The sequence below is a fragment of the Protopterus annectens genome, chromosome 1.part0, assembly GCF_019279795.1.
Source record: "Protopterus annectens isolate FY-2018-M chromosome 1.part0, PAN1.0, whole genome shotgun sequence".
Lineage (NCBI taxonomy): Eukaryota > Metazoa > Chordata > Ceratodontiformes > Protopteridae > Protopterus > Protopterus annectens.
Window position 1 is genome coordinate 760,765,517 of NC_056725.1, and position 27,149 is coordinate 760,792,665.

Below are 27,149 nucleotides of genomic sequence, written 5' to 3' on the forward strand. Positions count from 1 at the left end.
ATTTTTCCAATGCATCGTAGAAGAGGTAGCTGCTCTCATGACAAACGCCCACTTTTTTCAGTCTTTGATGCATAAAGCCTTTTTGGCAAATTTTGCTGGATTGCAAAATCCTCATTGTTAGAGGGTAAGACTTCTACTTGCCCCTTTATTCCCCCTGAGGCAGGAGATGGATATAAGTGAGTAGGTCCCCTTCCCAACTCAACCTCTCCTTATGGTGGCTGGTAGCTTCATATATGTCACTACTCTAAGAAACCCTCATGCATGCTTCTTTTCATGGGTGCTTTCCAGTCTTAGGTGCAGCAAAAGCCACATTGACCCAATAACTGCTACCTGGAGTGGTACAGTGGGCCATACTACCTGGATGAGTGAGCCAACAGTGACTAGTCTCTCCCACCCTCCCTTGCTTCAGCTCTGCCTGAACATAAGCCTTTTAGTTGAGCCTGATTGCATCCAAAAGCTGCTCACTGAAACTGCCCTTGATATCCAGTATAAAACAACCATCAGAGTGCTACAGATACAAGGGAGTACAGGTGTCTTAACTGCTGACTGAAGTACAATTAAAAACTTGAGTAGCTTAAGATCACAATAACATACCCGATAGCTCTGAAAGAATCAAAGGAAACCCAACTATTATACCATGACTTCAAAACGCATGCTGATTGGCCAGCGGCATTGTAAATCGAAAGTTATACTAATGGAAAAAGGTCTGAGTCGCCCGGACTTTTTCATTAGTATAGCTCTCTGCTTTTAAACACTGTCTCGCGCTATGTTAAATGGGTTTAACATGTGAGACAGCAACTTCTAAATAAGCAACAAGATCTCCGTTGCTTATTTTAAACAATCTCGCTATACTAAACCCATTTAACCTCTTGAACAAATTTAAAAAAAACAACGGAGAAAGCAAAGATCTCTTTGCTTTTTGCTGTTTCTGCTATGTTAAATAGGTTTAACAATGAACAGTTTAAAATAAAGCAACCGGACATCTCAGGTGCTTATTTTTAAACTAATCTCAAACTGTGTTAAACCTACCCATTTAACATAGCAAAAACAATAAAAAAAGCAGCGGAGATCTTACTTTCTCCGTTGCTTTTGCTCACAACTCTGATGTACTTTCTTGGTAGCGCAGTACATCAGAAATTTCTATGGATATGAACATCTGCGGAAGGGGCGTGGCAGGCGTGCTCTATGCTATTATTTAAGAAAAGTAATAGTTTCTTTCTTAAATAGTAATCGTAGTATAATAGCAATAACCCACTTCTGGGTGTGGGTAATGCTGTATTTACCCACGATTGACTTTTGGTAAACCATGCCAGCCGTGGGTAAATCCGGCATTACCCACACCAAAGATGAGTTATTATGTGCTCTGCAGCCCCCTAAGCATTAAGCTGATTGGCCCGCATGCACATTGCCGTCGAGTTATACTAATGGAAAAAGGTCGGTCGCCCGGACTTTTTCCATTTAACTCTTACTTTAAAACACTGTCTCGCTATGTTGAAATGGGTTTTTAACATGGCGAGACAGCTTTAAAATAAACAGCGGAGATCTCCGTTGCTTATTTTAAACTGTCTCGCTAACTAATGCTAAACCCATTTAACATGGCTAGCGAGAACAGGTTTTAAAAGCAATGGAGAAAGCAAGATATCCGTTGCTTTTGTATATTGCCTTCGCCATGTTAAAATGGGTTTAACATAGCTTGGAAACACCATTTAAAAATAGCTAACAGCGGACATCTCCGTTTAGCAGTACTACGCAAAAAGCTGGTCTCCGCTATGTTAAACCCTACCCATTTAACATAGTGAAAAAGCAATGGAAAAAGCAACAGAGATCTTGCTTTCTCCGTACTTGGCACATAACTCTGATGTACTGCGCGGAAGTGGCGCGAAAGTACATCAGAACTGCACGCTTGAGAATGCGCTTAGACATCCTGTGCCGGAAGGGCAGTAAACAGGCATTATACTATGCCATTATTTAAGAAAAGTAATAGTTTCTTTTCTTAAATAATGTCATGGTATAATAGCAATAACTCACTTCTGGGTGTGGGTAATGCTGTATTTACCCACGGTTGGCTTTGTTTGGTCCCGAGGGTGCAAACCATGCCAACCGTGGGTAAATCCAGCATTACCCACACCCAGGCATAGGTTATTGCTATAATAGTCTATCATTCAGATTTAACAAAATGTTATAATCTATGGCATCAGTCTATAGTGGTACAATTTCCCAAAGGAGGGGGTCACATTAGACCTAAACAATTTTACTCCCATCAGACCAACTAGTTCTCAATGTAATATTGTGGAGAGAGCCATAGTGGACCTTATCCAAAACAAAAAGGGGTCTACTTCTTCTAGACAAGAAGACTATGGGTTTCAGAAGGGGTGGGGGGGCATTTCTCTTTGAGCACTATAGCATTCTTTGGAAATATAACAGCAGCACTTGAAAACAAGCACTGCATGCTGCTTATTATAATCTTGATAGGGTAATACAGACTATTTTGCATAAGTAAATAATTGAGAAATAAAAAGTATTTCATGTCAAGCCCTACATTTGAACTGAATGAGCAAAACACTGGTTAAGCAACATGACACAACCCTTCAATGTAGGAGGTTACATGCCTAACTCATTAGGGATTACAGTGATATTGCACAGGGTTCTGTTTTAGTATAATAATTCTTCAGTGTTCTTCTCTCATATGAAAGTCAAAAATGGACTTTGGAAAACCAAATATGCACATGATTTCAAAGTAAGTAACATCATTTAAAAAACAAAAAAATGTTTTACTAATATAATCCCTGCTAACTCAACTATGTAACAGTCTTTCCATGGGAGAGAAACATCTGAAATACAGGCAAACATAGTTAGAAGTAAAGGAGAAATCTAAAACCACCAATGAAATTGTAAAAATAGAAGTTCACAAACTCACATAGCTCCAATTTGGTCAGCTAAACAGATGATCAACAGGTGTACAAGATGTCACAATTACCCAGATTTGAAGAATATGCCCTTTTTTGGTATTATATGATCTCAGATTTAGTATATATAATTGATAGAGGGGTATGGGATGATGGCGGGGGCTGCTCTTTTGAGTAAAAGTTTATTTTGTTATATACTGAGGGTATTTCTCAATACATGCATAGTGACGTGCTGAGGTTGGCATTATCGATGCTTTGTTGTCAACCTTAGTGATGTCAATGTTTGGGTATGTCAAATAAATTTAATATACCTTTAGATATAAGATATATATATATATATATATATATATATATATATATATATATATATATATATACATATATATACATACACACACAAATACACACACACACACACACACACACACATATATATAGCTGTCATTCAATCTGTCCAGTTTTCAGTTGCAATTTGTCCAGAGTTCGTGCAGATGAATATTGCATATACAAATGAAGGAAGATCTAGTGTGTGTGTGTGTGTGTGTGGGGGGGGGTAAGTATGGGTTTGGGGGTGTATACCAACCACTTTGGCCCTAGGGGATGAGATTGTGTGTATGAGGTTGATGAGTTAGGATTACTAAATGTTATGTAAGAGGAAGATTTAGTGTTGTGCATATGTGTGCTGTGTGTGTGTGTGTGTGTGTGTGTGTGTGTGTGTGTGTGTGTGTGTCTGAGAGTCTGAGTGTCTCATGTAGTGTTAGGGAACAGCTTCTCCTATAGTAGGGTGTAGGGTTGGAGTTAAGGGCATGGTGAAACACCCCTGTCCACCCTTTCTAAAGCTGGCTAACCTTAACACTTACTCTACCCCTCCCCCTAAATCTAATCTTACACCATACCTAAGAACTCTTTCTGTAACGCTATCAATATGCAGGAAAAGTATGTCTGAATTTAAGGGATTTTATTTAAGATTGCAAAAGGAAACCTGTGTGATCATCTTGGTTTAGTTTTTGTGGATTATTTTTGTTAGTTGATTTTTCTGAAATACTGGCATTGATTATCAATGTTTGGATTCCTGTGCATTTATTTCATATATATATATATATATATATATATATATATATATATATATATATATATATATATATATATAAGTTACATATTGAAACAATGAAAGTTACAAAGTAAGAACGCTCAGATGAGTGAAAATGCCGCAGATTGAAGTTTGTTTATCAACTGTATAAATAAATGTAAAATACAGGCTTGTGTTTTTAAATGAAAGAAAAACACTGCAAAATGTGAACTTCAAGATTGTTACAACATTGCCCCCTTGCTTTAAAGAAAAACTAAGCTAAGCCTTTCAAATTTGTCTTTTGAAATTGAAATGATTTTATGACATTCTTTGATCTTTAAGGATGGTTGCGGTCAGGCTGGCTGAAGACATTCTGTCTATTGTGTTAACTAAGGACTAACTGCTAGAGTGTATATGTGAAATGCCTTTTAGTGTTGTACTCTCTTGTGCAGGTGTTAGCTTGCTAAATAATGTAAATGGAGTTTCTATTAGCCTGGGAACTCAGAGTAGGTGTCAAGATGATGCAATATGAATACTGAGAAAACCTAAGTGTCAAAAATGATGTAATCTGGGGAGGACCCAGAGACATGTTGATGTGATGTTTTATAAACTGTGTCTCGGAGAGAGAGTGGATAAATAGCGTTTTGATCTTGATATCCAACTTACCAGTGCTCTCCTTATGCTCACATGTAAGTTTTTAGCACTGTGATTTCTTGTAGGAATAGTTAAAGCTAGTAGAGATTAATTAGGTATTTTTCTTTGAAATCAGGCCTGTCCTACTGTATTATTTTAAGTTTCTGTGTGATCTCTGAACACTTAGATATCTCTGTGGTGTAGTAGTTTTGTCTTGTGTTTTAATTATTTATTATTAAATATTTTAAAGCCTTCTATCTGTGGCTGGTTTGTGTAGAGATAAGCTCTACAATACACGGCATATTTATGGAGGTTATTGTAATAGGCCACTCTAAAGTAAGCCTTGACTGTTAGTCATACTACCATTGGATATTAATATTGCACAGTAATAATTGGATACCCTTTTAAGGGCCTTTTAGTAGCTGATATTATTAACTGGGTGGTGGCAGTAATTACTACTGTATAGTCTGGGTAAAGGGGCACAGTTGGAGAATCTGTGTCAGCCTTTCCCAGGAGTGTCTGTGAAGTTGTATAAATACTTATCTCAAAGTGTGTGTGTGTTATGTCAGCTACTTGGCAGGGACATGAAGCACTGGTTGGACAGAGGGGGTACTGGAGGTTTTAGCTTGCCCAGTTAGGCTGAGACCTGGACCCTATAGCTGTGCCAGTGGGGAGTCTTATTGGGGACCTGGTGAGCAAGGGAGCAACTAGCCCCAGACTGCCTCTGATCTCTGTGTGCACTTAAGGGAAATTGTACTTTACTGTGTGTATTAATTATCCTTTTCTCTTCTATGAGATGACCTCCCTGGTGTTAGTGTTGAGGATTGAGGCTCCTTGATTGGTTGGCCAGGGCACGGTCGCCACAGCAGTAAGGGATTTATGCAACATAAATTAACACTGCCAGCCATGTTAATTAACATAGCCAAAAGGTCATGTTCACCCATTGCTTTCAATTGGAGAAACCAAGTTACAAGTGAATGATAGGGAGTTTGGCGGAGAGGTAGTGGTGGTGGTGGGGGGTTTGAGTGTGTGTATGTGTGTAGCAGTATGCCTGCTTGTCTGCAGAGGTATGAGTGGTTTTAGGTGAGTGAGTGTGTGTGTGTGTGTGTGTGTGTGTGTGTGTGTGTGTGTGTGTGTGTGTGTGTGTCTGTGTCAGGGAAGTGGTTGCCATACCTCTAAACTCCCTTACACTAAAGAGCAAAGCCTGTAATACTGGAAGGAGACACAAGACACCAGGGACAAAAGAGTATATTGTTCTACTAAAACTACAAGTTTTGTAGCATGAGTCATTTTTTCACCAAAATTAAATATGGAGGGGCCAGGGACCCTTTCTAAGCCACAAACACAGTTAATAGAACAGGTATTGCTTTACAAAGCATGTTTTGAAGAATAAGAAGTATGAAACTCTAAGTTTTGGCTTTATTCACTGACTATAATTGTCTATGAGTTATGAGGGACAGGGCAGTTATAAAAGGACAAATCATGGACTTTCTGTAAAACCAGAAACTGTTGAGAGGTCTGGGAATGTGTGCACATGTGTGTGTGTGTGTGTGTGTGTGTGTGTGTGTGTGTGTGTGTGTGTGTGTGTGTGTGTGTGTGTGTGTGTGTGTGTGTGTGTGTGTGTGTGTGTGTGTGTGTGCGTGCGTGTGTGAATAAGTGAGTATATCCACGAGTGTGATGATGTGAGAAGGCTTGTCTGATCAATGGTGAGTGTGAGACTTTGCACGTGTGTGTGTGTGTGTGTGTGTGTGTGTGTGTGTGTGTGTGTGTATGTGTGTGTGTTTAAATGTGTGCATGTATGTGAAGGGGTAAAGGAGATTGGTACCTGTGCAATATGTGATGCATGGACCAACACCTTTTGGAACTTGCAGTAATCACTGCACAATTCCAGGGCACTCAGATTAGCTTATGGTGAGGCCTTTTCTCATTGTAGCGAATGTCTCTGAATTGCTGTTTTTTGTGATTGCATTAATGCTCATGGCAAGGTTCTTTCTAATATAACCCAGAGTCTGATGTTTCAGCATCTAAAAGTCAAGTGTTTTTTCTGCAATGTGGTGCAATGGCATTCTGTTCTGAGAGAGTAGCATAAACTAAAAGTTTTTGTTTTTGAAGATTTGGAATGTTATGAATATGGAAACAGAGATGTTTTTAAGACGTATGCAAAGCATCAGATGTGAGAAAGATATTAGTACTGATGGCAATGAGAGTAAAAATTAGTTAAAATTATTCAGTTAGCATACACTTACTTATCAAGATAACTCACATTTGCACTGATACATGCTCATAAAACAATGTCAACTTAAAATGAAAATAAGTGATATAATCATATTTATTTTCTGCATGACACTAGAATGGTTTGCGACTACTAACACAAACTTTGAAAGCCTGTGGTATATTCAGAAAACCACTGTTTTCTGCTTTCACATCAATCTTCTCTGGATCAACAAGTGCTTTAAATGTAAAATTCTGCAGGAGTGTTGTAAGGAACAAAAAAATCTCCATCCGAGCCAAGGGTTGTCCAAGACAAATTCGCTTTCCTGAAAAAAAAGGAACTCATTTACATTTTGAAAACTACAGAGAATACATACAATATACATTCTTTAAAGTGCCCACTTCTTTCTGTCCCTCTGTGAATCTCTTTAGCTATCAGGCAAATAACATTTTAGAAAGTGCTTTGTTATACTGGATTGAAACAACAGCTTATCTATGTATCATGTGACTGAACTATTTATGTCTATTTATGTATTTATTAACCAAGAAAGTGAATATACATAGTACACACACTCACACACATTAACATGCACATTCATACATACATACACGTATACACACACACACACACACACACACACACACACACACACACACACACACACACACACACACATGTATACCACACATCAAGCATCATAGAATGCATACCACATATATATGTGTACACAACAAACCACAGGTAAATGGTGCATTTTTTGCATCTGTTTTCTTGGTGCACCATCAAAAATATCTATGTATTTGCAGCAATATTAGCTGGTTAGTTATGATATGACATGTCAATAAAGCTACTAAAATGCTCTAAACCTGACAAACTTATGCTGCTTGCTAAAACTAAACTAAAATTAACACTGCACACATAGAACACGAAACAGTCTCCTTTAAAAACTCTTTCTCTCTCTCTCTCTCTCTCTCTATATATATATATATATATAGATATATAGATATATATATATATATAGATTTATGGTTCCCTTTCATAATGTCGTGGCCCAGTTTGTCGGGCTTTGTCTTAGTTCCTGTGCTATCCATATCCTTATTTGGATAAGAGGAAGCTTCTTTGTTCACCAGTGGGAGTGGGGAGCACTGAGCAGCCTATTTGTCCCTAGAGGAGTGGTTCCAGCCCAGCAACTTGTAGTCTATTGGCCATTTTGGGTCAATTCCTGGCTCTTTTCAAACCTCTGCTATAAAGCCCGTTTTTGCACGCTTTAGCGCGAATTAGCACAAAGTTGCTCATAGAGCAGCATCGCAAGTTTAAACTATTTCTGGCTCCGTAAAGTCTGCTCTTCAATATTTCCCTTAGAACTGCTCTACTTGCAGTCTAAACAGCCTATTCTCTATCTGAAAAGCTCAGCACTTGCTCCTAAAGCATTTTTATACAGGTAAAAGCACTCATAAACAAAAGAAAGTACTTCACTCACCTAAATTCCCTTGAGTACCCATTTCCCTATAGGTCCTTTCTGACTCAGTTACACAGCAATCTTTTTCACTATTCTAGCATGTTGAAGGGTCAGTTGCTGGCGTCCTCTCCTGTCCAGCTGGTGAATCTGGGAATCTTGAGGCAATGTTACAATTGCCTCATGTACAAAGGCAACTCTCTCCTCCTCCCAACAAATACTAATATATGCGAGAGATGCAACTATATATCCAAACTGGAGGCTGAGCTCTCTCAACTCAGTACTGGCAAGACCAGTCAGGAGGAGAAGGTAACCACGCACACCACAAACCCAGTCTCACATAGAACTATCACAACTGCAAACCAAACACATAAACACACAAAAACATACTCGGAGGCGCTGATTAAAAATCTACCAAAACAACAGAGGCCTCCAAAGCAGACACTCAAACAACCGCCACCTCAAGACATAGCACAAGCAACACATAGTTCACAAAGTCAGTGTGCTAAACAGTCACAGCCCTTAAGGCCAAACAACATGCCAGACACACTTGTAATAGGTGACTCCATAGTCAGACACACTGACGTCCCGCTCACCAGACTGAACAAGGAAAAGGTCACAGTAAGCTGCCTGTCAGGCGCTAGAATCCGCCACATAACACAAGCACTCAGGTCACTCCACAGCAAGTACAAATATGACTCAGTCATTGTCCATGCCGGTGTGAACGACCTGAGACGTACCTCCCTGGACTACATGAAAAGAGACATAGAGGAGCTCTCTGATTATGTAGCCCAGGCTGGTATGACCCTGACCCTGAGCAGCATCTTACCCTCACCAAGAATGATGCCACAGTACAAAGACAAAATGATCAGTTTTAACAATTGGCTTAATTACTGGTGTCATTCTAAGAGGATCCAATGTCTGTGTGCTTGGGATGACATGCTTGACAAGCCACACTGCTTCACAAGGGATGGCTTGCACCTGTCACCCCTGGGCTTCCGGATATTGGCCAAGGCTCTTGCCACCCCCATAGTGCCTTTTTTAGGCAAGGCTCAAATGACAAACCTACCTCCCTAGAAAACACAAGTGGAAAAAAACTAAGGGTAATACTGCTCAATGCCAGAAGTCTAAACCTCAAGATGCACGCTCTCGAAGCCCTCCTCAGTATGGAGAACATCTATGTCTGTGCAGTGACTGAAACCTGGTTCAAGGCTCCTGAGAGCACCCCAGCACTATCAGGTTTTACCTCATATCATGCTTTCTGTCCCCAAAACTTGGACTGAACCACAAAAGGAGGGGGAGTATCCATATTCATCAAAGATACCCACACCTCCAGGTTAGTGGCAATGCACGAAGCATCGGAGACCATCCATGTGCAACTAACCATAGGCAAAACTGCCCTACAGTTTGTAGCATGCTACAGACCACCCTCTCAAACTCAGGAACCCCACACAGCCTTCCTGAAGACACTGGAGAGTATGAATATCTCTCCAAATACCATCATATTGGGAGTCTTCAACTACCCAAACATAGACTGGGAACATTACTCAAGCCCCAACACCCTAGCCCAAAGGTTCCAAGAATTCATAAACTCAAATACGATGGAACAAGTAGTCACCATTCCCACAAGAGGAGATAATATACTAGACCTGATCATCACAAACATGGGGACAAAATGCTCCACACCGGAAGTATATCCCTCATTTGGTGAGATCAGACCATAAATTAATCTCACTGGAAATCCACATCCCGCCCCCACCCCCTGCACAAAAGACCACAGTGAAGAACTTCTCAAAAGCCAACTTCACACTTCTTAAGACTGAAGTGGTATCCCTCAAGGCCCCTGGGCCAGTGGAAACCACAACCCACAATGCTGAATCCTTTACAAATGCCTTCTACGAGCACCTTCAAGAATGCATGGATCATGCAATCCCAAATATAACCAAGACCCATTCCCCCAAAGGCAGGCACCCGGTCTGGTGGACCCCAGCCATAAACAAACTTTACAACAGGAGGAGGAAGCTACTACATGACAGAGCAAAATCCCTAAAAGGGAAGGCATCTCTGATCAGTACTAGCAAAAAACTACGATCACTCATAAAATCATCCAAGGCCAACTTTGAGAGAAAAATCACGAAAGACACAAAAGACAATCACAAGGCCTTCTTTAGCTATGTTAGTAACCTGGGTGGAAACTCCCAGATATGCTCAGAGTTAGTCCAAAATGACACAAAATACACTGAACCCACAGACATTGCCAACATTCTGGCAGACAGGTTCAGTGCAAATTTCTCCTCTCCCTCCCCTCCAAAAGGAGAAATATCTATCCCAGCAGAGTGTAGCCTCCCTAACATCTTAGATGCCCAGGTGAGAGCCGCACTCTCTAAAGCTAAAAACACAGCATAAATGGGACCGGACGGTGTCCTGGGCTGTGTGCTACAAGAACTCCAAGAGGAACTAAACCCACACATAAGGCTGCTCTTTAATCTTAGCCTTACTACAGGATACGTACCCAAAGAGAGGCGAATGGCAACAGTGGTCCCACTCCACAAAGGCGGTGCTTCTACGGACCCTGGAAATTACTGCCCCATAAGCGTGACAAGCCTGGTCTGCAAAGCTATGGAGAGGATCATTATGGAACTCATAAACAAAGACATTGGGGACCTACAGACATTGGATCCTACCCAATTTGGCTTTGTCAAGGGCAGATCCTGCCTTTTGAACTTGGTCGACTTTTTTGAAACAGTCACTAAGGCCATTGATGAGGGTAAGGCAGTTCACGCAGCCTACCTTGATCTTGCAAAAGCTTTCGACACAATACCCCACTTGGGCATCATAGACAAACTCACCAGCTTAAATGTAAACCCATATGTCACAAGATGGGTTGCAAACTGGCTCAAGGACAGAACCCACAGGGTCAGAGTTGCTGGAGCCATGTCAGACTCTAAGCCGGTCACAAGCGGTGTCCCACAGGGCTCAGTCCTGGGACCCCTCTTGTTCGGAATTTATTTTTCCGAGGTGCAGGCAAACATAGGAGGATTGTGGCTGACAAAGTTCACAGATGACTGCAAACTGGGTGCCATAATTGATACTCCAGCGGACACTAGCATCCTACAGAGAGGCCTCATAGAAATGGATAATTGGTGCCAGAGCCATGGCCTCAAGCTGAACGCCAAAAAATGTATAGTCATACCCTTTGGGAAAAACAAGGTACCCACAAATTACCACATAGGTGGTAATCCATTAAGTACGGAAGAGGTAATCAGGGACCTAGGGACCCAAGTTGACAGTAACCTCTCATTTGACACTCACATTGCCAAAGTGGTTAGGAAGACCTTCTATATTGCCCACCTTATCATGAAGGGATTCACATCTAGATCAGGAGAGGTCATTGTGCCCCTGTACTCTTCTCTTATCAGGCCAATGATTGAGTACAATGCCCCATTTGGGATTTATCTTACCCGACACCTGCAGCAGTTGGAAAGACCCCAAAAGTTCCTCACCAAGAGGATAAAGGGTCTCAAACATATGTCATATGCTGCCCGGCTGAAGAAATTCCAGCTCTATTCAGTCGCATACCGCCTACTCAGAGGTGATCTTTGCCTGACGTACAAGGCCATGTCCAATCTGGAATTAATGGACATGCTCCACCTCAGAAAATCCAAATCCATCAGAGCCACGAGAGCAAGAGACTTGAACCTCAACACAGAAATAAATAGGACGTGCTGGAAGGACAGATTCATAACCCAGAGGCTCCCTACACTCTGGAACAGAATCCCAGTCCATGTTAGGCAGAGCCCCTCACTAACTCTATTCAAGAGAAATCTTGACGAGTGGATGGGAGATCGTAGGTTTACCCCAGGGGTCATCTCTGTGTCACTACTAGACAGAGGCACAGTAAACTAAGCCCTAAATGGGTGTAGTATTCTCATCCTAAGGGGTGGTGTAAGCCACACACACTCTGGCTAGGCTTATAAATGCCCTAGGGCAGATAGCCTTGTATGAACCTATGAACCTATGAGTGTGAAAACGCTGAGATGAAAACATTGTAAGTGTAGAAACATGAACTCCTGGAACATCATATTTCCTCACCGGGTATGTAACCACTTGGCCACCATGGTGAATTTTGCCCTTTCTCCACTATAGTGCAATCTCGGAGTTGGTATATTTAAGTAGGGGGTGTGGGAGTGAAGCCCCCCTCTTCAATGGGTGTAATTTGCTACCATTTGTGGTGTTTTTTTTGGTGGCCAAGTGGTTACTTTGTCGGAAAGGAAATTCAGTGTTCTGGGAGTTCATGCTTCTACACTTACATTTTCACCTCGACATTTTCAGACTCGACGAACTGGGACATGACATTTTGAAGGTAAACTATATATATATATATATATATATATATATATATATATATATATATATATCGGTCTACTTCATAACATTGAAATTTCATAACATTGAATTTCATAACATGAGACCAAAACATGTAAATCCCAAAACACTGAAAACTCAAAACATTGAAAGTGTGCTTCATAACATTGAAAACTACAGTGTATATGTAAATAACATCCTCTCCACCTATAACAACACCTAACTAACAAACATACTTTCTATCACACTTATCAAGTTTCTGCAAGTGGGCAAACCCCCCCCCTGCACCCCTCATTTGGGGGCTTCCCCCCTACCTCCCCTGTAAATTAAATATACTAACTCCAAGATCGCACTACAGTGGCAAAAAGTTAATTTCTTAACCTCACTGTATCACAATCACCATACACTGAGGTTAGGAAATTAACTTTTTCCACTGTAGTGCGATCTTGGAGTTGGTATATTTAATTTATGGGAGTGTGTAGGGGGCAGAGCCCCCAACATGTGGGGGTGCATGGGGGCTTGCCCTCTTGCAGAAACGTAGTAGAAAGTGTTTTTGTTAGTTAGGTGGTGTTGTAGGTAGAGGGGAATCTTAGTTACTTGAGCAATATAGTTTTCAATGTTATAAAGCACACTTTCAATGTTCTGAGTTTTCAATGTTTTGGGTTTTCAGTGTTTTGCATTTTCGATGTTATGGTCTCAATTGTATGAAATTCAATGTTACGAAATTTCAATGTTAAGAAGTAGACCTATATATATATATATATATATATATATACACACACACACACACACACACACACACACACACACACACATATATATATATATATATATATATATATATACTAACATATAAATATATGCAGGTGTATGTTTTGTGTGATGCATATGATGCATAAAATATTTTGTACTGTAGGATTAAGGCCTTTTTTTAGTTCAACCAGTATAGAGTGATTTTGGGTTTGGGAAGTGAGAGAAACCTGGAATATTGATATAAAACCCATTTATAGATTAGAGGACACTCATCTCATCCACATACAATAAGGACTGAATGTCTGAACCTGGAGATTGTAGGCAGAGGAAGCAGAGTCATTAATTACTGAAGCACTGAGTAATATAGACTAGCAAACACTGTCCATAAAAGCCCTAATAATGTAATGGGAATGCAATAATGAAATAAATGAACAAATAAAATTGAGCAACCAAAAACTGTAGCATAATGATAATATGATATACGACTTGCTTAATGAAAACCTTTATTACAGAACAGTACAGAAGTCCAACTGAGTCAGGATATTCATTTTTGTGCATGTCAATAAATGACTTGTTTTATTGTTCTTCTGCCTCACTTTTTATCTTTTGCTTCAGTTCTATGATTAATATTCAGTTCTTTGGTTGTTGTTTCAATTTTTATTTATTTTAAGTGACATACTGAATAAAAAACAGTGTTGTAATCCAGAGAAACATGAACCAGGGAAAAGAACAAAACACACTAATGCTTTAATGCTTCACAATCACTGCAAATCACACCACATTTATTTAGAACTAACTACATTTTGTGTGTCTTGCACTGATCATGGAGCATTCGTGCTTTAAAAAAACAATGTTACTAAAGTACGTAAGATTACATGTGTAGTGTCAAATTCAAGTCCTTGAACATTTATGATTATTCTTTGTAATGGCAGAGCTGAAGTTATCAATTTTCTAAAAAAAAAGATTGCTAATGACTTTATAATATAGTATGATCACATGGGTTTTAGATCTAAAGCCTAGTAACAGAGATTCCATAATGTTATGTTTGTACTGGTGTCCACCCACCAGATATATCAGTATTAATTTTAAACTGAGTTTTATTTCCTAACATTTCTCTGACTTGCAGGAACATTATTGCATGATCTAGGAACACTTTGCATCACAAAAACCTATCCATTTAATAGTGCTGTTTAGTTCAAATTTTAAATTTCATTTTCTGTTGACATCATTGATTCAGTAAGATTTACTGTGATGAGGAAGCCTTAACTTAGTAGGTTTGCTTATTACAGCAAGCCTTTTTGGTTATGAGATTGCCCTCCCACTACTGGTTTTCCTGGTGGTGGGATTAATACGTGGAAGCAAACTGCAAATATGTCTGGCCAGTACAGTGGCTAATACAAATTAGAAGTGCTCTCTCCCAGATATGGTGTTGGTAGAGGTTTAATGAGGTAGAGTGCTATTCCAAGTTAATCTTTTATTCTCAGGAAGGAAAAAGTAAATGCATCTGTTAATGGGAGTGGTCGCAGGTTATACCGTGACTACAGGTGCATATAGTGGAGCCATGATTGTGTGTGTGTGTGTGTGTGTGTGTGTGTGTGTGTGTGTGTGTGTGTGTGTGTGTGTGTGTTAGAGGTTCTATACTACCCTTATATCTGGGCTGGTAAGGAGAACACTAGTAGTCAGGTCTGTCAGCACAGTGTTCATTTCAGAGATGTGGTAATGAGCTGCTAATAAGATGCTTTTCTGTTCATTTTTACTTTGTCTCTGAATCCTTGTTTCTCTCATTCATGGGAATTGACTAACATTTGTTAGCTAATTAGTGTATCAAGACAGAATCTTTCTCTAACCCCTTTATAATGTTTTGTTGTATGTTTGTATTTCAGTATCTTTCAAGGCTCTGGTATTCTGTTCTTTAAAAGTCTTATCAATAAGGCATGCTCCTCATCTTAAAAATCTATACCTAATACTGAAAAAGTACAGTATAGTGAGCCAGCAAATGAAGAGATTATTTTAGCTAACAGAGATATTCTTTCAGCAAATTTTACATTTTCTTTCAGCCATCTCATTTAAGTTGACTTTAGTCAGTATGTTGGCACAGAAGATGTCAACATTTTAACACAGTTTTTGCCTGTTTTCTTGGAATAACAGTCATCATAGTCTGACTGCTTTGTTCCTAATTGTCTGTAGCCTATTTAAAGTGCACTGAGTTCTGAATTATTAAAGCTAAATCTTTTGTCTCTTGAAGTATTAAGAAACATTATGTAATACAAGTGTTACCAAAGTATGTAACATTACACTTTTAATGTTGAATTTAATTCCTTGTGAACATCTGTTTAGTATCAGTAAGATAGTCATTCATATTTAGATAACTGGAAGTCCATAACTTTTACAATCGTTGCATATTTCTTTAATTTAATTTAACTTGACAATACTGTCTTCTATAACATGATTAGTTTAATTTTGTCATTATTTAACTAAAAAAATGCACAATATGAAAAAGGCAATACTTATATCTTGCTATGTGGTTCTATCTGGTTGAGTTTAGATCCCTGAACTCCATGATTATTGTTATTTCATGTAAATCACTGCCTCTGTGGTTTCCAAATGTGTGTGTGTGTGTGTGTGTGTGTGTGTGTGTGTGTGTGTGTGTGTGTGTGTGTGTGTGTGTGTGTCAGCACGTTTCTTTGTACTGCAAGGATTTCTCTTTTCTTCATGTTTGTGCAGCTATGGAGTTGGTATTTATAAGTTTGGAGAGTATAGGGACTTAAATGCTTTCTTTCATGGGATTTAATTGAGTTGAACTTGGCCTCCAGAGTTCTCACTGAACTGGAACTCTACAATATATAGGTGAAATAACCACCACCACCAACTGAGCAACCCACAGTAAAAACTTTTTTAAAGCAAACTTCACCTTACTTAAGATAGAGGTGGTAGGTTTCACAGCCCCCACGTTAAAGGATAACGCTGCCCAAGATGCAAAAACCTTTACAAATGCACTCTATGAGCACCTACAAGGATGCATGGATCATGCCATCTCCAGCAAAACCAAGACTCACTCCTCTAAGAGAAGGAAACCAGTTTTGTGGACCCCTGCAATAAACAGGCTATACAAAAGAAGGAGGAAACTAGTTCAGAAAAAAAGCAAATCCCAAGAAGGAAAGACAACCCTGATCAGTATCAGTAAGAAACTAAGGTCCCTCATAAAATCATCCAAGGCTAACTTTGAAAGAAAAATAGCCAAGGATTCGAAAGACAACCACAAAGCCTTCTTTAGCTATGTGAAGAATCTAAGTGGCAACTCGCAGATATGCTCTGAGCTAGTGCAAAATAGCACAACATATACTGAACCTACTGATATTGCCAATATCCCGGCAGATAGATTCAGTGCAAACTTCAACCCCCTCTCACCCCCAAAAGGGTCCATAACAATACTGGAAAAGTGTAGTGTCCCAGAAATCACAGATGCACAGGTGAAAACAGCCTTTTCAAAAGCCAAAAACAGTGTAAATGGGGCAAGATGATGTCCCAGGATGCGTCTTGCACGAACTACAGAACAAACTAACTCCCCCACCTAAACACGCTGTTCAACCTCAGCCTCTCCACAGGCTACATAACCATAGATTGGTGCACAGCAATGGTTATTCCTCTCCACAAAGGAGGGGCCACAACTGACCCTGGTAACTATCGCCCCATAAGCCTGACTAGCCTGGTCTGCAAGGCTATGGAGCGCATCATCATGGAACTCATTAACAAAGACATTGGGAACCTCCAAACACTTGCCCCGACTCAGTTCGGCTTTGCTAAGGGCAGATCATGCCTACTAAACCTCTTTGACTCCTTTGAGACAGTCACCAAGGCCATAGATGAGGGAAAGGTGGTTCACACAGCCTACCTTGACCTCTCCAGGGCTTTTGACACCATTCCCCACTCGGGTATTACAGAAAAACTCATCAGCCTGAACATAAACCTCTATGTCACGAGATGGGTTGCCAACTGTCTTACAGACAGAACTCACATGGTAAGAATAGCGGGCTCCAAGTCCAACTCTAAACCAGTCACAAGTGGTGTCCCACAAGACCCGGTCCTGGGATCCCTACTGTTCAACATATACTTCTCAGAAGTACAGGCAAACACGGCAGAAAGACAGCTTCACAACAACAGCTTCAATAACAGGCTTTTACCTTGTTGAATGCACAATATATGAAATGTAGAACTTTGTTGTTGTAAAAGTCAAGTGGCGTTGTAATTCCACAGCTTTAAAACATGTGGATGTCATAAAAACAGAAAAAACGAACATATAAATGAAGAACCCTTCTGATGTAAACAATGGACAAGTGCTTTCAACTTTTTCAAGCCTTCTTCAGATCCAAGTAGGTAAGCTGGGTTCAGTGTTTAAAAGTTGGTATCATCCAATGAAACACCTCAGTGAATGATGAATGTTAACCAATCAAGTTAGTCCATTGGTACACACCTCCATAGCTTGAAGTTAAAACTCTTTATTTAAAACTCTTTGTTTAAAACAACATGACAGTTTGACATTTCTAATACAGACTCAGACATATTTTCAGAAGGAATATTAGTAATATCTTTTCAGTAGGTTCTAGTTAAAAGAACAAGCTCTGCATAAAAGCCAAGATTTTGAGAGAAAAAGGTGAAAAATTAAAAAAAATAAATAAATTTTAAGATGGTCATTTACGGCACTTCTTTTTATTTCATTACAACAGTTTCTTTGGAACATCATAGCCTAAGTCAGTATACCTAAGGTTTATGTCAATAAAAACAGGTCATAAGTGAGCATAGCTCACTGCTCGTCTATTTCTAAGAAAAGGTTTTAAGGGAACACAGCCATTAAGGCCAGGGGGGGGGGGTTATCTGCCCTCAGCCGCATTATCCATTTGGCTTCCTCTCTCTCAGTCAGATTGGTCAGGTCTCCTTCTGTGCAAGTAAAATGTATCTTTGAAATGACCATGAAAACAAAGCTATGTCCCTCATGCTCACGTAACTGAAGAAAAAGAGAATTTGTTTCCCTTCTGTTACGTATATCAGATCGTTTTTAATGCATTGCAGTTCCAAAATTAAACAAGTTCAGAAGTTTGGCGCTGATTGGCGCTTATAATGGTCAATCAAAAAACAAACAAAGTGGAGGCTGGCCGGGATCAGGCTACTGATCTGGCAACCCTGATCAGATTGATGTTTGATAATTCTTTCCTTTAGCTTCATATTAGTTTTTCCAACATAAAATGCTGTGCATGAAGTACAGGTAGCTATGTAAACAATATTGCTGGTTAGGCAATTAGCTAATCCATGAAAAACAAATGTCTGTTTAGCAACCGGATGCTTAAATGTGTTGCTACAATTGATTACATTGCAGACCTTGCAGAAGCCACATTTCTAGGGATGGTGTACTTTCACCTTCTCTGACCTTAGAGGAATAAAAAGGTTTGCCTTTTCCTTTACGTATGTCATTAATTCTGTTCTTGTTTAGTTCTAAACTTCTCTTTCCATAGCCTCGTTGGCTGAAATTATTAATAAGCCTCTCTTCTTCCTGGAGAAAAGTTGCCTCTTCTGTACATAGCATTGAAATCCTTGCAATTTGATTTTCAACAATGTTAGTGAAAATATGCCTAGGATGCATACTGGAAAAATGGAGCAAGACCAGAATTAATAACATACGTAAAGGAAAAGGCAAACCTTTTTATTCCTCTAAGGTCAGAGAAGGTGAAAGTACACCATCCCTAGCTATACCTAAAAGAACATCTAACTTAAGGGTCAATTCGACTTACACTATGGACCATGATAACGTATGCCAGGTGATCAAAAACTTCTGGCCGATTCTAACTTCGGAAAAAAAGTTAAAAGAGATTGTTAGAGATAATCCAAGTTTCCTTTTCAAAAATAAAAAATCTCAAAAGGATTTTATGCTCAGATGATGGGATATGTAACAACTACGTACATAATAATTCATTAGGAACAAAGAAATGTGGCTTTTGCAAGGTCTGCAATGCAATCAATTGTAGCAACACATTTATGCATCCGGTTACTAAACAGACATTTGTTTTTCATGGATTAGCTAATTGCCTAACCGGCAATATTGTTTACATAGCTACCTGCACTTCCTGCACAGCATTTTATGTTGGAAAAACTAATATGAAGCTAAAGGAAAGAATTATCAAACATCAATCTGATATATGTAACAGAAAGGAAACAAATTCTCTTTTTCTTCATTTATGTGAGCATGAGGGACATAGCTTTGTTTTCATGGTCATTTCAAAGATGCATTTTACTTCCAGAGAAGGAGACCTGACCAATCTGACTGAGAGAGAGGAAGCCAAATGGATAATGTGGCTGAGGGCAGATAACCCCCCTCTGGCCTTAATGGCTGTGTTCCCTTAAAACCTTTTCTTAAAAATAGACGAGCAATGAGCTATGCTCACTTATGACCTGTTTTTATTGACCGAAACCTTAGGTATACTGACTTAGGCTCTGATGTCCCAAAGAAACTGTTGTAATGAAATAAAAAGAAGCGCCCTAAATGACCATCTTAATTTTTTTTTTTTTTTTTTTTAATTTTTCACCTTTTTCTCTCAAAATCTTGGCTTTTATGCAGAGCTTGTTCTTTTAACCAGAACCTACTGAAAAGATTTTACTAATATTCCTTCTGAAAATATGTCTGAGTCTGTCTTAGAAATGTCAAACTGTTATGTTGTTTTAAACCAAGAGTTTTAAATAGAGTTTTAACTTCAAGCTATGGAGGTGTGTATCAATGGACTAACTTGATTGGTTAAATTTCATCATTCATTGAGGTGTTTCATTGGATGATACCAACTTTTAAACACTGAACCCAGCTTACCTACTTGGATCTGAAGAAGGCTTGAAAAAGCTGAAAGCGCTTGTCCATTGTTTACATCAGAAGGGTTCTTCACTTTTATGTTCGTTTTTTTCTGTTTTTATGACATCCACATGTTTTAAAGCTGTGGAATTACAACGCCACTTGACTTTTACAACAGCAAAGCTCTATATTTCATATATTGTGGATTCAACATGGTAAAAGCCTGTTATTGAAGCTGTCTTTCTGCCATTTTGGTTGTTTAGCAAGTTTTGAATACTCAGATGAAATACTAATACCTGTGGTGCAACGCTCTTCCAATATTTATTTACATTGTTTTTTTGTTCTGCTTAGTGTTCTTTAGCGGAATTTACTTCTTTTTCTGGTACAGGCAAACACAGGAGGACTATGGCTAACCAAATTTGCTGATGACTGCAAACTGGGAGCCATAATTGACTCTCCGGCTGACACGGACATCCTCCAAAAGGGCCTTACTGAGATGGACACCTGGTGTCAAAGTCATGGCCTCAAGCTAAATGCCAAAAAATACATAGTCATCCCATTTGGGAAAAACAAAACACCCACGAATTACCACATAGGTGGCAGCCCCCTTAATACAGAAGAGATAATAACAGATCTGGGGACCCAGGTAGATAGTAATCTCTCCTTTGACAATCATATTGCCAAAATAGTTAGGAAATCCTTCTATGTGGCCCATCTAATTACTAATGGGTTTGCATCTAGAAATAAAAAGGTAATAGTGTCCCTCTACTCGTCACTCAATGGACTCATCACAGAGTACAATGCCCCATTTGGGATGTACCTCACAAGACACTTCCAACAGCTGGAAAGACCAGAAAAGTACCTCACCAAGAGGATTACTGGCCTCAAACATATGTCCTATGCAGCCCGACTGAAAAAACTCTGGCTGTACTCAGTGGCATATCGCTTACTCAGAGGTGATCTCTGCCTGACTTACAAAGCCATGTTCAACTCAGAATTGATGGACATGCTCCACCTGAAGAAATCCAAGTCACTGCAAGCTACGTGCTCTAGTGAGCTAAACCTCACCACAACTATAAATAGAACATGCTGGAGGGATAGATTCTTGTCACAGAGACTCCCCATGCTTTGGAACAAAATTCCAAACTACAATTAGGCAGAGCCCCTCACTAACACTCTTCAAGAGAAACCTTGATGAGTGGATGGGTAACAGAAAATACGCCCCTGGGATCACTTCATTGGCTCTGCTTGACAGAGGATCAGTTAATTAATCAATGGGGCTGAGAAAGCCGACACACTCTGGCTAGGCTTATAAATACCCTCTGGCAGATAGCTTAGTACCTACCTATGAACCTATGAAATGTAAGGGGCTTACGCCCCAGTTAATTCATTTATGTTAGTCATTTTGGTCAGCCAAGTGCTTGTAATAAACTATACCATGTTATTATCCACATGGGTAGTTATATACTCTGCTAATACAGAACCATAAATTATGCAGCAGATATTATAGGTTCACAGGTTTATAGGTTGGTACTAGGCTGTCAGCCCTAGGGCCTATACAAGCCTAGCCATAATAATTCCCTGGATATTTCTTCCCACAATATTTACTTCCCTGGACCTCTGTCTAGCAGGGTGACTGACATGATCCCCGGGGTGAATTTCCTATCTCCCATCCAATCGTCAAGTTTCCTTTTGAAGAGGGCCAAGAAGGCACTCTGCTTGACATGTATGGGCAGTCTATTCCAGAGTATGGGGAGTCTCTGGGTTAGGAACCTATCCCTCCAGCATGTTTTGTTCATTGTGATGACAAGGTTTAGATCCCTGAAGTGTGTGGCTCTGAGGGATTGGGATTTCTTTAAGTGTAGCATGTCCAACAGCTCAGGGTTTGACATGGCCTTGTATGTTAAGCAGAGATCGCCTCTAAGTAGACAATATGCTACAGAGTATAGCTGGAGTTTTTTTAGATGGTCATCACAGGGCATCTGCTTTAGGCCTGTGATTCTTTTAGTAAGGTATTTCTGCAGCCTTTCCAGCTGTTGCAGATGTCTTGTGAGGTACATACCAAACGAGGCATTGTACTCTATAATGGGTCTAATGAGGGATGAGTACAGTGGGACAATGACCTCCTTTTTTCTGGATGAAATGCCCTTAGTGATGAGGTATGCCACATAGAAGGATTTCCTGACTGTTGTGGCGATGTGGTTATTGAAGGTGAGACAACTGTCCACCTGTGTCCCTAAGTCTGCCATCACACTTTCAATGTTTAGTGTACTTCCACCTATGTGGTAATTCATGGGTACATGTTTTTTCCCAAAGGGGATAACTATACATTTCTTGGCATTAAGCTTGAGCCCAAGGCTCTGGCACCAAGCATCTGTTTCTGTAAGGCCCTTTTGTAGAATATCCACATCATTTGGGGATTCAATAATGGCTCTCAGTTTGCAGTCATCTGCAAACTTTGTTAGCCAGAGTCCCATAGTGTTGGCCTGTACTTCAGAGAAGTAGATGCCAAACAAGAGCGGTCCGAGTACTGAACCCTGAGGTACTCCACTTGCCACTTGTCTGGAGCTGGATTTAGAGTCGCCTACTTTTACAGTCTGGGTTCTGTCACTAAGCCAGTTGGCAACCCATCGAGTGATGTAGGGATTTATGCCCAGCTTAGTAAGTTTATCTATGATTCCAGAGTGGGGGATGGTGTCGAAGGCCTTGGCGAGGTCCAGATAGGCTGTGTGGACTGCCTTACCCTCATCCACAGCTCTGGAGACTGATTCAAAGAAGTCAATCAGGTTCAGGAGATAAGATCAGCCCTTCACAAACCCAAACTGGGTGGGGTCCAGTGTTTCAAGGTTGCCAATGTCTTTGTTTATAAGTTCCATGATAATGCGTTCCATGTCCTTGCAGATCAGGCTCGTCAGACTGATGGGACGGTAGTTCCCGGGATCCAAGGTGGATTCCCCCCTTGTGGAGTGGGATAACTGTAGCTGTGCGCCACTCAGTGGGCATGAAGCCTGAGGTGAGGCTATGATTAAACATGACACAGGTGAGGTGCCAGTTCATTTTGTAGTTCATGTAGTACACAGCCTGGAATGTTATCTGGTCCCATGGATGCTGTATTCTTAGCTTTGGAGAGTGCAGTTTCTACCTATGTGGCCCTGATTACCGGAATTTAGCAATCTTTTGGTATTGAGATGGGCCCTTTAAGGGGTGAGAGGGGGGTGAATTTGGCACTAAATCAATCTGCCAGGATATTGGCAATATCCTTGGGATCAGTATATTTAATGCCATTCTGGCAGATCTGAGCATTGCCATTTAGATTCTTGACATAACTATAGAATGTCTTGTGGTTGTCTTTGGAATCTTTGGCAATTTTATTTTCGTAACTAGCTTTGGAGGATTTTATGAGGGATCTCAGCTTCTTACTGAGGCTGGTAAGGAAGTTTTTTGCATCCTGGGATTTTCATCTTTTCTGCAACAGTTTCTTCCTTCTGTTGTATAGTTTGTTTATGGCAGGGGACCACCAGATTTGCTTCCTTTTTTTGGAGGAGACCATCTTGGTTCTATTTGGGATGGCACGATTCATGCACGAGTGGATGTGCTCGTACAGTGCCTTAGTGCAAGATTCAGCAGTCAAACTTTCAGCTCTCATCTGCATGGGTTTCATGAAATTTGTCACTTCTGACTTGAGTAGCATGAAGTTGGCTTTGGAGAAGTTTTTTATGGAGGTTTCCTTACTGGGGGTGGGGGTGGGATGTGGATGTCAAGGGTGATTAGCTTATGGTCAGACCTGACCAATGAGGGGGTGACCACTGGTGTGGAGTATCTATCTCCCATGTTGGTAATGACCAGGTCTAGGATATTGGAGCCCCTGGTGGGACAATGGATTAGTTGATCCAGGGCGTTGGAATTTTTGAATTCCAAGAACCGTTGGGAAAAGGTGTTGGTACCCGAGTAGTTTTCCCAGTTAATGGCAGGGTAGTTGAAATTACCCAGTATTAGGGTGTTTGGTTGTATCTTATATTTTCCAGTATGTTTAGAAAGGTGTGGTGAGAATCTTGGGGCATGGTAGGGTAGACAGAACTAAGGGCAACTCAGAGTACTGGTCACTGCAACTAGTTTAACCTAAAGTACCCCACCTGCTCCTTTTGTTTTAGGATCTCAAAATGTTTCTTTTATACGTTCGCAGGAGTGCTCCTTTCTTTCTTTCTTTCTTTCTTTCTTTCTTTCTTTCTTTCTTTCTTTCTTTCTTTTTTTCTTTTTGGGGGGTTAAGTCCAGTTGTCTGGGGGATGTATTTGATAAAATAAAGCTGAAATATCCAAGATAATTAATGATTAGCCACATGCTCACCCAGCCCCATGGCCAAAAGAGATGAAGCCTTGACTATACTCAAGATGATCTGTATTCAACTTAGAGCCACATATGCTGAAAGGACCAGAGCTGACTCATAGGGTCTGTGAGAATTTCAAGGCAACTGCCTTGCTAGTGCCCACTGTCAGGGGATAGCTCCCCTCTTTCTCCAGCATGGCTAGGCCAGTCAATCCCAATGAAATTCATGGGTACTGATCCAATTATGCTGGTTTCATTTGAAGGGATAATATATCAGAGTGCTTAATTTGCACAGGCAGTCTGTCTCAAAGGTGGGGGAGGCACTGAGTGCTGATTCTGTCCTTCTGTTGCATTTTACTTACCTGATGGTGAAGCTTTAGGACCCTTGTTCTGGTATTTCTGCAAGTATTAGACTTGAACAGATCCAAGAAATCCAGGACATCTGGGTCTGTAATGGTGTGAAGGGTGACTCATAAATCTCCCTTCAAGAGTCTCTAGGATACTGAATAAAGAGGCAATGCTTCCAGACTACCTTGTTAGCTTAGGGTTAATGCATGATCTTCTTTGTTAGTAAGCCCTGGGGCATTTCTGGTTGTTTGATATGGTTAGTGAGGTACATCCCAAAGGGAGCACTGTTTTCAATAATTGGCCTAATTAATACTATATATAAGGGAATGATGACCTGTTTAGATCTGTATCATATTCCCTTGATAATTAGCTGCCCTAAGTGAAAGGATTTTCTCACTGCTGTTGTCACATATGCCACATAATGAACAAAAGAGAGGGAATTATCAACCCATGTTCCAAGGTCACTAACTACATTTTCATTTTGTAGTGAGGTGTTGTTTATACTGTAGATTGAGTGGAAGGGAGGGGTAGTTTACTAGGTGTGATGATGTTGCAAGTTTCGTGTCTAATTTGTGAGTTCTTACAGAAAGTTTTGAGCACCAGAGAGGAACCTGACAATAACACCCAGTTTGCAGTCATCAGCAAATTTAGTTAAACAAAGGTCTTAGTTCCCAGTCTGTGGACTAGAAAAGTAAATGCCAAAATGGAGTGGATCCCAGTACTTAGTTCCTGGGGTACCACTTGTTACCTTCATACTTTCTGATGATGCACCTGCTGCTTACATTGTGTGGGTTCTGTCTTTTAGCCATTTTGTTATCTACCTTACTACAAAGGGACTGATTTTTAAACATTTAGCTTACATAAAATGCCTGCATGGGATAATGTCAAATTTCTTAGCCAGGTCAAAATATGCAGTGTGAATAGCATGACCACTGTCATCAGCTGGTGTAATCCTGTCTAAGAAGTTAACAAGGGTCACTAGACATGATCTTCTATTGACAAAGGGGGTTAATTCTAATTTTATTTTTGATACCATATGGTATGAGGACAGTTACACATGTTATGGTTTTATGGGTGAGGCTTGTCAGGCTGATGTGTCTATAACTCTGAGATGTTGGTGATAGGGCCACCCATATGTAAGGTATCACCACTGCAGTGCACCAAAAGTCAGGGACAAAGCCTGTAGCTATCAAAGTTTGAACAGTTTGAGGAATGCTCTGCATGGGGCATACTTAGAATATTTTTTAGACATCCAGATATATTGTCAGGCCCCATGAAAAAAGTATTTTTGGTCTTAGATAGCACCTTCAGTACACGCTCCTTTGTGGTAATAAAGGGTCTAAGGTCTGACAGATTTGTAGTCTTTGGATAGAAGTCTTGGAGGTGGAGTTAAACAGTGAGCTTTGTCATCATCAACCCCCTTCTTTCCATTTTCTACATGGGGTGGGGGTGTTGTGTTAAGTGTCACCATCACTCTCGATTCAGTGCCACACTCCTCCCATCTTAACACTCATGCCTGACTGTCACAGAGCTTTTCTAACAGAATCCAGCTACATATTTACTGGATGCCCTTGTTTCCTCTTAGTTTCTTCCTCTCTATCCCAAATCTTCTTCACCAGATTGTCTTCCACTTTTCTGTACATGTGCCCAAACCACCATAATCTGTTCTCTTTTATCTTTTGTGCAATTGGAGCTACTTTGGCTTCTGCTCTTATGTCCTCATTTCTTTGTCTGTCCAACAGTGTACATCCTACCTCCCATCTCAGGCACTTCATTTCCATTACCTCTAGCTTTCTCATCTGCTTTTCATTTACTGTCCAGGTGTTTGTACCATGCAGTAGTACTGGTCACACTACTGTTTTGTACACCTTATTTTTCAGCTTCTTTGATATTCTTTTGTTATATATTACACCTGACACTCTATGCCAGTTGGCTGCAGCCCCTATGATTCTAGCTTTGACCTCTTCGTTCAGACTTCCCTTCTTCTGAATGGCCTCTTCCAGATACTTGAATAGTGCACACCCACTCCCACTGGGAACCCCTCTGTGGGACTGAATACTGTTCGTACATGAGTCATTGGGTCCTTGTACATAGCCTGCACCAATTCTACCACTGTTTCTGGGACTTCAAACCACCACAGTACTGCCCTAATCAGCTTTCTTGGGACCTTGTCATATGCTTTCTCCAAGTCTAGGAATGCCTAGTTGGACTCTTTCCTTGTCTCTAGCTTCTACTCAACTATCTGTCACTGAAT

At 40.3% G+C, this 27,149-nt stretch overlaps 1 protein-coding gene across 1 annotated transcript in view; it reads right to left on the reverse strand.

Moving 5' to 3' along the window:
• Nucleotides 1-6,919: 6,919 nt before the first annotated feature.
• The window catches only part of LOC122794700 (putative inactive cytochrome P450 2G1), a 248,361-nt gene continuing 228,131 nt past the window's right edge, over nucleotides 6,920-27,149 (reverse strand). Inside the window, exon 5 of the mRNA XM_044063373.1 lies at nucleotides 6,920-7,145. Coding sequence (XP_043919308.1) covers nucleotides 6,955-7,145 — 191 coding nt within the window. The 3' untranslated portion in view covers nucleotides 6,920-6,954. The remainder of the gene's footprint in view (nucleotides 7,146-27,149) is intronic.